This window comes from Aotus nancymaae, unplaced genomic scaffold (assembly GCF_030222135.1).
Source record: "Aotus nancymaae isolate 86718 unplaced genomic scaffold, 86718_ANA_hifiasm-v0.15.2.pri h1tg000059l, whole genome shotgun sequence".
NCBI lineage: Eukaryota > Metazoa > Chordata > Mammalia > Primates > Aotidae > Aotus > Aotus nancymaae.
The window spans coordinates 2,099,506-2,113,881 of record NW_026988473.1 but is presented as its reverse complement, the minus strand read 5'-3'; the positions used below and the strand labels follow the sequence as shown (position 1 = coordinate 2,113,881).

General features: G+C 62.0%; 1 protein-coding gene across 2 annotated transcripts; it reads right to left on the bottom strand.

The window, feature by feature from the left end:
* Positions 1–372: 372 nt before the first annotated feature.
* Positions 373–14,286, bottom strand: PITPNM1 (phosphatidylinositol transfer protein membrane associated 1). 2 transcript variants are annotated; one of them, XM_064364668.1, is made up of 24 exons: positions 14,111–14,286; positions 13,006–13,127; positions 11,405–11,619; positions 11,194–11,315; positions 10,765–10,989; positions 8,999–9,325; positions 8,819–8,914; positions 8,628–8,735; positions 7,582–7,643; positions 7,238–7,488; positions 6,773–6,962; positions 6,558–6,665; positions 6,167–6,324; positions 5,876–6,081; positions 4,826–4,996; positions 4,104–4,268; positions 3,745–3,893; positions 3,518–3,628; positions 2,850–2,966; positions 2,530–2,678; positions 2,296–2,445; positions 2,021–2,204; positions 1,554–1,682; positions 373–901 (listed from the first exon to the last, which is right to left on the bottom strand). In XM_064364668.1, the coding sequence occupies exons 2-24, from the start codon at positions 13,081–13,083 to the stop codon at positions 638–640; spliced, it is 3,735 nt and encodes a 1,244-aa protein (XP_064220738.1). In that variant the 5' UTR covers positions 13,084–13,127; positions 14,111–14,286; the 3' UTR covers positions 373–637. The 2 variants fall into 2 exon arrangements, with proteins under 2 accessions (XP_064220738.1, XP_064220739.1); XM_064364669.1 differs by having other exon boundaries at positions 8,628–8,732; positions 14,111–14,138.
* Positions 14,287–14,376: the final 90 nt, after the last annotated feature.

Sequence of the window (14,376 nt, the reverse complement as noted above, 5' to 3'; positions counted from 1 at the left end):
TCCTGGTGCTGCCCTCCCCTTCCAGCCTTGGATCCCGTGGTCTCCTGGCCTCGGTGTCTGGGGACGGGGTTTCCATGAGAAGCCATACTGGGGCCAAGGTAAGCAGGGTTGGGCTGGGGTGGGTGGACTGTCCAGGAAGAGGAGAGGGTGAGACCTTTTGAGGGCCAGGCCCCCATCCTGACCCTGCCCGTGACCTGGATGGCCCTGGGCGCATGCTTCGTGACACCTTTTGAGGGCTGGGCTCCCATCCTGACCCTGCCTGTGACTTGGATGGCCCTGGGCGCGTGTCGGCCTCTCTGTGCACATTGGTGTCCCCTGTTGAACTGGAAACTGGGCTGGCTGCCCTGTGGTGCCAGGCACAGGGTGAGTGGGTGGGATGCAGGTGGCGTTTATTTTCATGGATTTATACACACTGGAAAAGCCTCTGTGCCTATGCCCACGCCCTCCTCCCTCCCCCCGGCGCTGGGTCCCCTCATTTGAAAGGGAAGTAACACCGAGGGGCACACGGAAATGCAGGGTATGGGGCTGGGGGGCCAGCATTGGGGCCAAAAGTCTGGGCTCCCAGCCTCCCACACACAGCCCCTTGGGCCCCTCAGGTGTGTCAATAAATAATCCAGGTCCTGGTGTGCTGTGGGCCTCACTCCTCGCTGTCCAGCTTCAGGCTGATGCTCCGTGCCTTGCCCCTTGCCAGGGTGGTGGGTGGTGTTCCTGGGCCCTCGCGCTCTGCCTGGCTGGGGCCCCTGGAGCGAAGCAGCTGGCTCTGTTTGCGCAGGAAGTCCACAGGGGCGGCCACGCCATAGCTGCTCTTGGCCAAGGCAGCCCTCGGGGGTCCGGAGGAGGCATGTGAGTGCGAGCCCGCTTCCAGCTGGCCCAGGTGTGCCACGTAGCCATCTGACAGGAACTGTGGGCACAGGTGGGCAGGGATGAGGGGGTGCTGGCCAGGGGCCCACACGCTGCCCTCCCCGGTCCTCCAGAGGCACCTGAGGCAGGCTGGGGGACTGGTGGCAGGCTCGGCACAGCCTAAGGCGAAGCCTTCTCAATAGATAGGACCCCAGGCTGGGAGCCAGGGCACCTCAGCTGTGCTCCCACCTCTGCCATTCTCTGGGCCTCATTCTCCTCATCTGGAAAATGGGTCTTAGAGGAAAAATACCAGCAACCAGTGTTTAGCCAGCACTTGCTTTGTGCCCAGCTCAGTGCCTGCTGATGTGTAGTAAATGATGTGATCTTTATAAGCTGACATGGGCAGTGCCATGGTCATTTCCATTTACAGATGGGAAACTGAGGCTCAGAAGCGTCAGGCCCTTGCCCAGAGCCATGGCGGAGTGGAAGCAGTGCCCAGGGTTTTCAGCACACTGCAGCATGGGTTGTCCCCGCTGGCCTGCCTGGCAGCCAGTAGCTCAAGCTGCTCGTGACCCTTGTCCTAGGAGGATCCCAGGTTCCCCAGAGGCCGGTCAGGCCTTTTCACAGCTGTCCCAGAGCAGGTGGTCCCTAAGGCCTGGGACTCAGGCTCCTGCTCCCTGAGGTCCTGTTCCAGGCCTTCACTTGGCCCTCACCTGGCACTGCGCTTGTAGCTTTCGCACCACGCGGCCCACGATGTAGGTCTGGCTGGGGGACAGGCCCAGCGCCGCATATACAGCCACGTCTTTGGGAGACCCATAACCAGCCACGATGTTCAGTTCTACCTGTGGCGGGAGACGCCAATCAGCTGTCCCAGGGGCGGAGCCATGCAACTGGGGGCGGGGTCTGTTGGGCTTCCCCATATTGTTCTGAGGGTGGGGCCAGGTAGACGAAGGCGAGGACAGGTCCCAGTACCAGGGGAACAGGGGCGGGACCAGCTGCATCTCCCTAGTTGCCCTTAAGTACATGGGGCCCCTCAAACTAGGCGGGCAGGACCATAGGGGCCGCTGCAGTCAGGCAGGGCCTGGGCCGATGGGTGGGACCAGATGGGTCTCCGCTGGTGGTGGGGCGGAAGGAGAAGCGGGGGTGGGGTCAGGACCCACAGCCTCCCCGGCCGCCGCACCTCCTGCACCAGGCTCTGCAGAAACATTGCCTTCTGGCGCAGCGGGTCGTGGGTGAGGCCGTCGCAGAAGGAGACGACTCCGTGGGGGAAGTTGTGCTGCGACAGCCAGGCCACCACTCGGTGCTTCTGCATATCTGGCCGGCCCGTGACGTACACGATCAGGTAGCCCGTGTCCTGCCAGTGCCTGCGGGGTGGGGCAGCGGTCAGCTCCGACGGCCGGGATGGGGGGCGGTCACCACGGTGAGCTGGGTGGTGGTGGCGGTGGCGGCTCCTACCTGACCACATCCACAGCGCCAGCGCGCACCTTTGGGTCGCTGCCCATGATGGAGACGCTGGCGGTGAAGGAGCCGTCGATGCTGAAGACCACGGCCTCCGTGCCGCGGGCCACCACAGTCAGGCAGCATTCGGCGTAGGTGTGGTCGCCCCTGCGGCCCACGGGGCGGGGCGTGAGTGGCGCGGGGCGAGGCCTGGCGGAGCCCCCCCGCAGAGGCCCGGCCAGCCGCGCTCACCTGACCACCATGCGCACCGGGTAGACACCGATGCCCAGCGTGCGCTCTGGGGGAACTGGGAAGGTGAGGCGGCCCGAGCTGTTGGTGACCTCGGTGCCAAAGTGGATCCACTTGCCAGACAGCGGCTGCGTCATGATGTAGACATCCACCTGGAAGGGGGAAGGGGCGGGAGGTCCATGGGGGCCCCATGTGGAGGAGGGCAGAGGCAGGGCTGTCAGGGATGGGTGGGTCTAGGAGCTCAACGACCAGGGACCTGGAGCTGTTCCAAGGACAGGAGGTGGGGCCGTGGGACCAGGGGGCCAGGGCCTCTGGGTCCTGACCTTCTCTCCTGTGAGCGTGACCACGTCCAGGGGCCCGTACATGAAGCGCCCGCTCAGCACCTGGGGGCGGCCCTCGCACACCACCGTGTCACTAGCCCGGTGGTTGGAAGTGACGTTCTGTTAGGAGGAGAGGGCGTGAGTCAGCGGCCAGGATAGGATGGGGATGGTTGGGGAAGGAGCGGGTGAGGATCCACGCGCACACATCGGGGTCAGATCCTCGCGTACACATCGGGGTCAGATCCTCGCGCACACACCAGGGTTGGGGCCTGAGGCCACAGGGTACAGAGGGAAAAGGGCGAAGGGGGATGGGGGTGGGGAGGGAGGGAAAGGGGAGGCACACTTTCGTGGACCCGGGCCTGAGATCCTGTGCGTGGGCTGCGGCTCCAGGGGCAGGGCGGTGACAGGATGGGATGCAGAGGATGAGGCCAGGTGAGGACCAGCGCAGATCCAGACCCCAGACCCCAGACCCCAATGTGTGCAGAGGACGGGGAGGGGGCGGGGAGACCAGCGGTTCCCAGGGGCCGGGCTAGGGCAATGACGTGGGGCTAGGACCTCAGGGGCGGGGCAGGACTGGGAGAGAGTTGGGTTGGCTTGGCCCTGAGGGGGCGGGGTGGTAGGGGGAAGAGGCAGGGCCTCGCGGGAGAGGGGGCGAGGGGCAGGGCACTTACCCGGATCTTGACCTGCGTGCGTTTTCGCTGCCATTTCTCCCTGGGGAAGGCAGGGCTGTAGATGGAGGGCTCCTCGCATTCCGCCACCTGTGGCCGCTCCTTCTCGATCACCTGCGAGGGCCAGCGGGCAAGGCCTTGTTGAGGGGAGGGAGGACTACCTCTCCCCAGGCCCACAGTAGTCCATCCTCCTCCCATTCTCATCTCCCATTCCACGTTCCCAGGCTCACCTGGCGTAGGATGAACGCCACGACGTCGGCGGACTCCCAGTAGCTCGCGTGGAAGAGGTGGGGCAGCGTGACCGTGGGAAAGGCGGTGAGCGCCTCGGGGCAGTACAGTGAGTAGTCAATCCGCTTGGTCCCCCACCAGCGCTCCAGGACTACGAGGCCATGGGCAGCGAGTCAGGATGGCCTCCTGCCCCGTACCCATTTGCCTGGGGGCTGGGTGCTCCTCCCTCCCTTTCACCCAGTCTGCTCTTTGCCAAGTCCAGGCTGGGTGCTGGGTGAAAGGGTTTCTCAGCTGGGCTTGGGAGGTGGTATCCGGGTCTCCCCCACCCCCACGCTGGACTGCCCAGGCTGTCTTAACTTACTCTTAACCACCTCGCTGGTGGTGCTGGGGGCGGCTGGCTGGGCGGGGGGCTCAGTGCCTAACTCACTGCCCTTCCAGAAGGCACCACTAGTAGAGGTGGGTGTTGAGGGCACCAGCATCTCCAGCTCCTCCAGAAAGAGGCCAGAGTGCATCTGCAGAGTGTCGGCTGGGAGAGGGAGGGCAAGCTCAGCAGGGGCTGGCCGGGTGGCTCTCCTGTCTTCTCACCCGGGACTCCCCACACCTTCGCCATCTTCCCTGTGGCCCCTCATGCCAGGACCTGGCTGAGGCTGCACTGTGGCATTCTCTCCCCTCAGCTAGACCAGTGGCCAGGTGCATTCCTGCCAGAATGCCTGTTGCCACTGCCCCAAACAGTGCACACCTGTGCCCAACACAGGCCCGCTTGGCCCATGCACACCTGGGCATGCCCCCTAATACATGCCTGCAGCGCACCCCCACAGATGCAGCAGGACGCACAGCAGCGCACCAGCATCATGCTGCCAGGGGCCACCTTAGCTTGGCTAACCTCCCCCACCCGACTTCTGGGCCCAGATGGTGAGAGGATCCTGGGGATCCAGACCCCCACAGGGGAAGGGGCTCCTGGTCCTGGGAATGGTGGCCTGAGAGGTTTCCCATATTGTGGGAGCCGCCTCATGCCTTCTGCTACCTCCTCCCTCCCTGTGGGTGCCCTCCTCCTCCTCCCCTTTATCTTGTTTGGGGGTATACCCAGCAGCAAGGATGAGCCGTCTCCCAGGGGAAACTTCTGGTAGCGTGGCACAGTCAGTGGGGCGATGGCCTGGAACTGTGGGGCCAGCAGGGGCTCGAGGCGTGAGGCGCAGGGGTCAGCAGCGTGAAAGAGGTTATAGATCTGCTCACAGGCTGGGCGCATCTGGGCCACTGGGTACCCAGAAGATAGAGAAAGATTGTGGGGTGGGGGTTTCAGCTGGGCACTCTGGGAGATAGGGGTGTGGGAGTGGCACCCTGATGTCCGATGTGACCCTGAGCCAGCACTTCCCAAACTATACTCTCCGGGAAGTCAGTAGGGCCCTGCTTAAAGTGAGACAGGGGCAGGGCGTGGTGCCTCATGCCTGGAATCCCAGTACTGTGGGAGGCAGAGGCACGCTGATCACTTGAGGTCAGGAGTTCAAGACCAGCCTGGCCAACATGGCAAAACTCCACCTCTACTGAATCCCAGCACTGGGAGGCAGAGGTGGGTGGATCACCTGAGGTCAGGAGTTTGAGACCAGCCTGGCCAACATGGTGAAACCCCATCTCTACTAAAAAAAAAAAAAAACTACATAAATTAGCTGGCCATGGTGGCAGGTGCCTGTAATCCCAGCTACTTGGGATGCTGAGGCAGGAGAATCGCTTGAACCCTGGAGGTTGGAGGTTGCAGTAAGCCAAGATTGGGCCACTGGCACTCCAGCCTGGTGAGAGTGAGACTCTGTCTCAAAAAAAAAAAAAAAAAGTGCTGAGAAGAGGGCAGAGGCTTCGATTTGCTGTCATGGTCCAGGAGGAGGTGTTTCCTGTGCGCCCGCTGGACCCCTTCTTGTGCAGAACATTGCTCGGGTGTGAAGCTCCTCCCAGTGGCTTCGGGAGACTCACCCTTGGCGAGTCCCTTCTTTCTGGGCCTCAGGCTCCCCTTCTCTAGCCAGGCCTTTGAGTTAGTACAGTGGGGAAGTTGCCTGTGCTTCGGATGAGTGGGAAGGCCAGGGGAGGTGGAGAAGGAAGGGGCAGACAGAGACTAGAGGCGCCCCCGCAGCCCCTGGGGCTCACCCTCCAGGGCGGGCATCACAGTTTTGCGCAGAGCCAGCACCAGGCCCAGTGGGGAGCCGAAGAGGAAGAAGCCAGAGACCTTGAAGTCGAGGCGGGCAGCGCTGCTGGGGCCGTCAGGTGCCTCGGAAGTGGCAGCAGGTGGGCAGGAGGCTGTGCTTGCCCGCCGGGGCTCCCCGGAGAAGGCGGTTGCTGAGGCTGCCTGAAGGCTGTAGGGGAGGAGGGCTGCTCAGTGCTGCTGCCTCTGTAGTCCAGCATGTGCCCAGGGCAGGAGTGATGGGGCAGGGACGTCACCTGTTCTGACAGCCCTCAGGCTCAGGACTGGCCATGTCGCTGGTGATGCGCTGGGCAAGCAGGGCTGAGGGTTCTGGGCTGGCCCGACCCAGCCTTTCCATGCCATCTGCCAGGGGGTCCCGCACTGGGCCGACCTCCGGAGAGAGCAGCTCATTGTTCTGGATGGAACAGGGGACAGAAACATCCTCAGGCCTGGGACCATTCGAATTTTACTTACTTCAAAGCGAGGAGGCTTAAGGATTGGGCAGAGCAGAGTTCCAGAGAGGACATGAACTGGCGGGGCAGCAGAGGACCTGCCTGCTGGCAGAGGGGTTGCCATTCCAGGGGGCAAAGACCTAGAGATGGAGAGGGACTCCCCGCTCCTCAGGAGGCTGGGTTTGGCTATACTGACCATGCTTCCACGGCGGCTGCTGCCCCGACTCCCGGTGCCCACGTTGGCACTGTGGCAGAGGGCGTCAAAGCCCAGGATGCCACCAACACCGTCTCCAATCAGCACCACCTGCATGGGAGCAGGGGTACCATCAGGAGAGGCTTATCCTCACCCAGGACAGGCCACAGGGCGGGCTGCAGTGGAGGGCAGCAGATGGAATGTCCCTAACCACTGACCTGCCCACAGAAGCCAGTGCCCTCAGGGGAGCGCAGGAAGGCTGAGTAGGCCTGGTTGGTGCGGGCAATGACGGTGGCCATGGCGCCCTGGTAGCGGGAGGACGAGGTGGCCAGCAGTGGCAGGGCGGCCAGCGGAATGTGGTCTTGGGAGCGGGACAGACTGTCACCATCGTGGCTGTAGGGGCTCAGGCTGCAGGAGGAGGGAATATGGTGGTGAGTGGGGGGCTTCCAGACCCACTCCTGCCACCCAAGTTCCCTGGGCCTGCTGGCAAGCTCTGGCTCTGTGGGTCCTTTGTGGGGAGTATCAGTCCCAAGAGGAAATTGAAATGGAGGCATTCCCCAGAACAGGTCCAGCCATGCGAGTGACAGACCCAGGTGTCTGACTTCCTGATCCCTTCCCCCACCTCCTGCCCCAAGGCTTCCGTGATCCTAGGAGTTCCCCACCCTTCCACCTGCGGCTAGTACTTGGAGACAAGGGCGTAGGCGGCGGCGCAGATGGGTGGACAGGGCACCAGTCGCAGAGCCACGTGGCCCAAGGCCTCAGGGAAGTGGATGCGGGTGACAGCCTCGAAGGCCGAGCTGAGTGTCTGCACATCCGCTTGCTTGGAGTTGGTGTCTCCAGGGCCTGAGTCCAGGATGTTGCCGCTGTGCAGGATGAGGAAGAGGGCGTGGACTGCGCATGCCTCAGCCCCCAGCTCCCCAGCTCCATCCGGGCCCTGGGGGGCACAGTGGGGTGCCATGGGTGTCACAGCAGTGGCCAGGCCAGTGAGTAGGGGGAGTTTTGACATAGGGTGGCTGACCGTACTCGCCTCTGAGTCCCTGGGTGCTTGGGCCCCGTCCTCAATGCCTTTAGCTGCCTCGGCTCCAGGCTCTGTAGCGCAAGGAAAGCCAGTGAGAAGGATGGAGAGGACCGCGGGGATCCCCCCATCTGGCACCTCAGGCACCCCAGTTCCGGTGTCTGCCTGAGGGCTCAAGTCGCTGCCTTCCTCTAAACTTCTCCCACCAACCCTCCCAGGTCAGTCTGCATGTCCTGGCCTTTGCTCCGATGGTCCTACTGCAGTCAGAGCCGCCTCTCCACACAATGCCTGTTTGCCTGGCAGACTGCTCAACCCTGCCCTGCCCAACACGGTAGTCATTAGCCATTAAAGTGGCTATTTAAATTCAAATGAATTAAAATATAATGCATAAAAACTTCAGTTCCTCAGTCACACTAGCCCCATTTTCAGTGCCTGAGAGCCAGTGTGGCTGGTGGCTGTTGCCTTGGGCAACACGGACCTAAAAGTTCTGCTGGACAGCACCGGCCCAAGCCTTCCAAAGCCAGCAGAAACATCACCTCTCCTGTGAAGGTTTCAGGAAGTCCAAATTAATTCCTTCAGTCTTTGTGCTATGTGTGAATCTTGACTACATTCTAATCATCCATCTTTCCGCTCACCCATCCATCCATCCACCCACCGAACCACCTATTCATCCATTTATCCATCCCCCCACCAAACCATCCATCCATCCGTTTATCCACCCATCCATCCATTCATTTATCCATCCATCTACCCATACAACCATCCATCCACCCATCCATCCATTTCTCCATCCATCCATCCACCCACCCATCCATTTATCCACCCAACCATCCATACATCTATTTATCCATCCATCCATCTACCCATTCATCCATCCATCCATCCATCCACCCACCTACCCATCCATCCATCCATTCACCCACCCATCATTCATTATTCATCTGTGTATTTAATGAGCACCTCTTCAGGTGGACTTTCATTTTAAGATGCCATTAAACTTGTGGCCTGCTGTACGTGGGTGCTGGGGCCGGTATCCTAGGTGGGATCAGGATCTTTACCTGACGTCCCCTCTGCCTCCATTGGGGAGGCAAAGGCGTCAATGAAGTCATTGGAGTTCCACTTGGTCATCTCCTTGGGGAAGACCTCCTCACTGTCCGAGAAGCCTTCTGAGGGGACAGGGGGCTGTGTCATGGTGTGGAAGGAGCTGCTGGGGGACAGCCCCACTCCCAAAAAGGGCCTCGGTGCTGACCGTGGGCATCAAAGAACTCTTCCTCGGAGCTGTTCTCGGAGTCTCGGGCGATGTTCTGCATGCGCCACTCGGACAAGCTCTGGGGAGACACAGCCCCTGCCGGGCCAGCTCTGCCTCAGCCTCAGCCCGGGAACCCAGCCTGGGGATGGTGGCTCCCCCATCCCTGTGCCCCAGCCTCACCTCCATGTTGGGATGAGTAGGAGGAACGGGAAGATGAGGACCACTGCTTCCCAAAGCTGGCATCAGGGGAGGCATCCGGGCCAGGGGGGGCCTCAGGCCCATCGGGGATGCCAGTGTTGCTGGTCCCAGACCGGGCCTCGGTGCTTGGTTTCCCCGGGGGCTGGGCCTCGGGCCCCTCACTGCCTGTGTTGCACTTGGCCATGCGCTGGGCCAGCATTCGAGCAGTCTCCTCTTCCAGTGCCCGGATGTCAGCCATGCTCAGCTCTGTCCACTCGTCCTGCCAGCACCAGGCCTGGCGGTGGGCCCGCAGCATCACCCGACGCAGACCTGCAGGTGCCCAGGCATCAGAACGGTGCCCCTCCCCCTGCTTCCCTGCCACCGCAGCCACATGCCCAGCCTTGAGGTTGGGTAATGGCTCCCCTGGGCACACCACCCACCCAGAGCCACAAAGTAGGGCAGGGCCAGTACAATCCAGGAATGGGAGTGGAAAGTGGGGCATTTGTCTTCCTGCCTGACTCCCTCCCTGCCCACTGCCTTTTCTGTCTCTCTGCACACCCTAACTCTCAGCACTGTCCCCACCCCATCACTCCAGAAGCAGGGACTAATGCTTGTTCTTGCTTTTGGCTGGCTTCCTGTTGACTTCTGAGGAATTGTTAACAGTTAATGAAATTGTTGATGGTTAATGAAGGTGTTAACAGTTAATGGAAGTGTTGGCACTCAATGAGCGTTGTAGCGAAAGATGATACCCATTCTGGGATATTTTTATCTTAAGCAGAAGAATAAAGTTAGAAACTCTTAAATATCTAGGAAATAAAGGAATGATGGTTGAATGATAATTATAAACCTCTGCAAGGAGATATATCAGAATCTTAGTAGTGGCGCTGTATGTGGGTGATTTTAATTTTCTTATTTGTGCTTTTTGGTATTTTTCCCAAATGCAAGACAAGGAGGCCACATTATTCTCTAAGCTGAATTTCCTCACCTGTAAGATGGGAATAGTCATCGTTATTACCTGGTGGTGGTGTGGGTGTTAAGGGAGAGCTTGCACAGAAAGCGATTAGCAAAGGGTCTGAGTGCTGCAATCACTGTCAGTATCAGCTCTTCAGATCTGACCCAACCTCTTCCTCATTTACCAAGGAGAAATTGAAAGTGCAGAGATGGCCAGTGGCTTGCTGGAGGTACCATGGGGGGCAGTAGTGGGACAGAAGCCAGGCCACTGGTCTCCCCCACTAGGGACCATCCCTTTGTGTGCAGATGACCTGGGCGCTGAGGCAGGGCTGAGCTGTAAGCATGATGGGGTGAGGCTGAGGGGAGGTGTGGGACTGGGGTTCCTGGACACCAGGGCCAAAGGCTGGAATCCTAGAAACTGGGAGTGGGTGGGTGGGGGATCCCAGAAAGAAAGACATCGGAGTCCCAGCCTCAGCCTGCACTCCTTAGCATGCTGCCAGTTGGAGCTGGTCACCTTCCTGAGAGTCTCTAAGTCTCACCCAACTCACAGGATGATGGCGAATCTTAGAATCTTAATGGAAGCAGCAGCATTTCTGAATGTCAGAGCCAGCATGGACCTTGTAGATCACATTACCAGCTTCCTGCTCTGTGGATGCCCGGCTGGGCCGTGCGGCCACCTCTGCCCCAGTGCTCCCTACCTCAGATGGAAATGACGGCTTCTGGCTTCTGTGTCCCCAGTGGATGGGAGCCTCCCTGGCCCTAAACACGGGGTCTGGGGCATGCTGGGTCAGTGGGGCCTCCCGTGGCTGGGTGCTCACCTACATCGTGGATGAACTGCTCGATCTTGGCCTGCATGCCCCAATAGCGGAACTCAACCTTGCACAGCTTATAGGCGCACATAAGGGGTCCTGTCTGCGCCGCTGTCCGCGCCCAGTCCTCAGCCAGTGGCCCTCGGCCTGTCTTGACCGAGCGGTACAGCCGGGGGTCCTCTTCTGCTTTGTACTCGCCTGGGGCCACTGCATCCCGCACGATGTCGATGGTGTCTAAGGGAGTTTGGCAAGTATTGAGCAGTGCCAGTCCCTTTGAGCCCCTGCTCCTGGCACCCTCTTGGGACTGGGTGACAGCTCCTGTCCTCTTGCAGATAGGACAGGAGGCCTGGAGAGGGCTGGGACTTCTCAGAGGCTGCCCGCTGAGGCAGGTGGGAGCCTGAGGGGGCGCCAGGGTCCTCCCATAGCTCCAGGCCTCACCCAGGATGCGCTGTCTCCTCTCAGCCCCACTCAGGTTGAAGACATTCGGCTGTTGTCCCCCATCAGGCAGGTAATAGGTCTCAATTTCAATGGAGAATTTCTCCACGAAGGGGCAGGTATACCTGGGCAGAGGGCATGGGTGAGGCTCACTGCTGTACTCACCAGGGCTGCTCCCCTCCGGCCCCGGACCATGCCCGCCTCACTCGCTCACCGGGTTCGAGTGTAGGGGTAGGCATTCCAGGATTCCTCTTCTACCTGCAGGGCAGCCTTGGGCAGCAGTGCCCGGAACCAGCCTGGGATGTGGGAGCCCACGTGGTACACCTTATGTGTGTACTGCCCGCTGCCCCCGGGCCCATCTGTGTAGGGCCGGTTGGCCAGGATCTCCACGCCGCTGCCCTCACCACTAGACTCTTCCCGGCTCTTTTTCTGTGGCCCAAGGCAAAGCAGAACAGGGAGCTCAGCCCCAGCTCAGCATCTGGGATCCCTAGTTCAGCTGGGTGCTCTGCACAGCTCTGGGGGGCCCTGGTCCCAGCCTTTCCAATTCCCTGAAACCAGACCTGCCCCACCGAAGCTCCCTGGGATCAGAATCACAGGTGGTACCCAGTCCGCGTGGGCTCAGCAACCCAGCACTCAACTCAGTCATTCAAGTATTCATTCAGTGTCTGCTCTACTCCCAGTGGTGTTTGGGATTATATCAATTGAGATATATTGATGAATAGTACAAAGACCCCTCTCATTGTGGAACTTACATTCTAGTGGAAGGAGATACACAAAAGGAAAAATCAAATTATATGGTGTGTTAGAAGGTGCTAAGTGCTATGGGAAAAGAAAGCCTAGTGGGGTATGGGTGATCAGGGTTGGGGGCTGCAGTTTTGATCAGATAGTCAGGGAAGGCCTTGCTAAGAACACAATGTGACCATGGCTTGAACACGACTTTAAAGAGGTGAGGTGGGAGGGAGCACTCAGGGCAGGGGAAGCCAGGGCAGCCCTGAGGTGGGAGCACATCCTGGATGTGCTCAATGGTGGCAAGGAGGCTGGGCTGGCTGGCAAGAGAGAAGGGACAAGGAGACGAAAAGGGGTCTCCAGTTCTCAGAGGCCCTGCCCCTGCCTCCTCCCTCTCTGGAAGGCCCTAGCTGCCTCCGAATCCCAGCTCCTGCCACACCCCTCATAGCTTGAGAGCCCCCAGATCCTGCCTTCTATGGCTCTGGGGCCCAGTTGGCCTTCTCAAACCCGAGGGTCCAGGCCCTCTTGCTTTATAAGACTCTGGTCCTGCTGTGCTGGAGACAGATCTGGAGCGGACTCTGAGACCCTGCACCAACCTGGCCACCGCTGAGGGCCTGCCCTGGCCCACTCTTCTCACTGCCCAAGCCCAGAGCCCCCTTGCCCTGCAGTCCTTGCTGCCCTGTCTCTGCCCCAGGTTTGGCGCCTGGTCCTCACCCCATCTCCCTGACCTCCGGGTGTGGCCGGGACCCTGCACCTCTCCAGACCCCCTCCCGCCCTCCTCTGCCGCAGAGGCCCCCCTCCTCATTCTTGCCGCCTCCTGGGCGCCTTTTCCTTCCCCGATGGGATTACAGATCCTCAGGAGGATTACAGGAGATCAGAGGAGGGTTGGGCTCTTAGCGGGTGGGAAGCGCCACTCGGCCTTCCTGCCCTTCTACCCACAGCCCTTCCCCATCCCTGCATCCGAAGGGGGGCCTCTCTCGCCTCCTCCGGGCTTCCAGTGGGTCCCAGCCCAGTGGGTCCCAGCCCTGAGCTGGCGGGGTCGGCGGGGCTCCACCCCTTGCCCAGGCGCCTTCTCCCCGCGGCCCTCACCTGGATCATGTAGAGCTGGGCCACCTGGTACTCGTCCAGGCTCATGGGCAGCAGAATGTGGTATTCCTTGATGAGCATCCTGAAGGCGCTCGGCGGGCCGCGCGCGGCCTCCACTCCAGCTCCTGGCGCAGGGCACGGCGCGGCCGTCAGTGCCGGGAGGCGGCGCGCGGTCCCGAGCCCAGAGCGCCCGCAGAGGGGCTCGGGACACGGGACCCCATGCCCGGGCCCGCCGCGGGGGAGGCAGAGGCGAGCCCAGCGCCACCGCCCGCTCCGCCGGGGCCCGGAGCTGCAGCGAGGCTGAGCGCTGACCTCTTTTTCGCGCAGCCCCCGCCCCCCGCCCGCCCGTCGCCAAGGCAACCGCGCGCTGACGCGGGCCCCCCGGAGCGCCAGGCTCCGGCCGGCGGGCGGGAGGGCCACCTCGCCTCTCCCGCTGCGGCCGCGTCTTAATCCTGGGAAACAGCATCCCTCGGGGGCGCGCCCCCCGGAGCCCCGGGGCCCCTCCTTCCGGGCCCGCCTTCCGCGACCGGCTCCTCGGGGACCCGCCCACTGCATCCCCTTCCCGGTAGAGTCGACAGGGTCCCGGGTCCCCCACTCTCGGACGTTCACCTAGAACCTTGTTCCCCTGGTGTCTCTGCGCGGAGTGGCCCCGTGCGCCCAGCATCTCTGCCAGGTTCCCCCACGCCCTGCACCCGAACCTACCTTCCGGGACCAGGAATCCCCTCCGCCCCTCAGATCTGTCTTCCTCTTGCCCATCGAGGGCAGCAGGGTCCCCGACCTCCCCCTCCCAGCATCCTTCCTGGACCCCTGGCCCTTGCCGGCTTTCCACGCGCCTAGGCAGCCACCCCGTCCTCCTCCCAGGCGGTGACCCCTCCTCAGGCTGAGGTCAGAGTGGCTCCACTTGGTATCCCACGAGCCCTGGCCCTGGAGACCTGCTCCGCCCACCCGCACCCCGGGCTGGCACCTCGGTTCCGCTGCAGGCACCCCTCCATCCCCCACTCGCACCCTGCGCGCAAGCTAGAGGCCCCGTTGTCCCCACTTCCCTCTGCTCTCCGGCCTCCCGGTCCCCTGCCGCGCTCTTGGCCCGCCTGCCGACGTCCCGGCTCACCTCTAGCTTGAGGCGGGCGCCCCTCACCCAGCCCGGGCAGGGCCAGCCGGCCCGTGGGTCGGAGCCCGGAGCGCCCCCAGCCCCGGCCTCGGGTTCCAGCGGTGGCCGGACCCTCCCGAGGCGCAGTGCCGGCCCATGGCCCCGACCTTCCTCTCGATCCGCCCGCCGGCGCCCCTGCCGTCCCTCCCCGCCGCCCGCCGCGTCACTGCGGCCGCCCCGCCCCCTTCCTGGGCCCGGCCTGGCCCTCCCCACCCTGGCGGGGTCCC

What these genes read in the sequence shown, in the direction of transcription:
- PITPNM1 (XM_064364668.1), bottom strand. Translation starts at nt 13,083, where the DNA reads ATGCTCATCAAGGAATACCACATTCTGCTGCCCATGAGCCTGGACGAG. An exon ending in GCAGTTCATCCACGATGTAG is followed by an intron (nt 9,326 to 10,764) that starts GTGAGCACCCAG and finishes GGGCACCTGCAG; the next exon opens with GTCTGCGTCGGGTGATGCTG. An exon ending in TGTGATGCCCGCCCTGGAGG is followed by an intron (nt 4,997 to 5,875) that starts GTGAGCCCCAGG and finishes CTGGGTACCCAG; the next exon opens with TGGCCCAGATGCGCCCAGCC.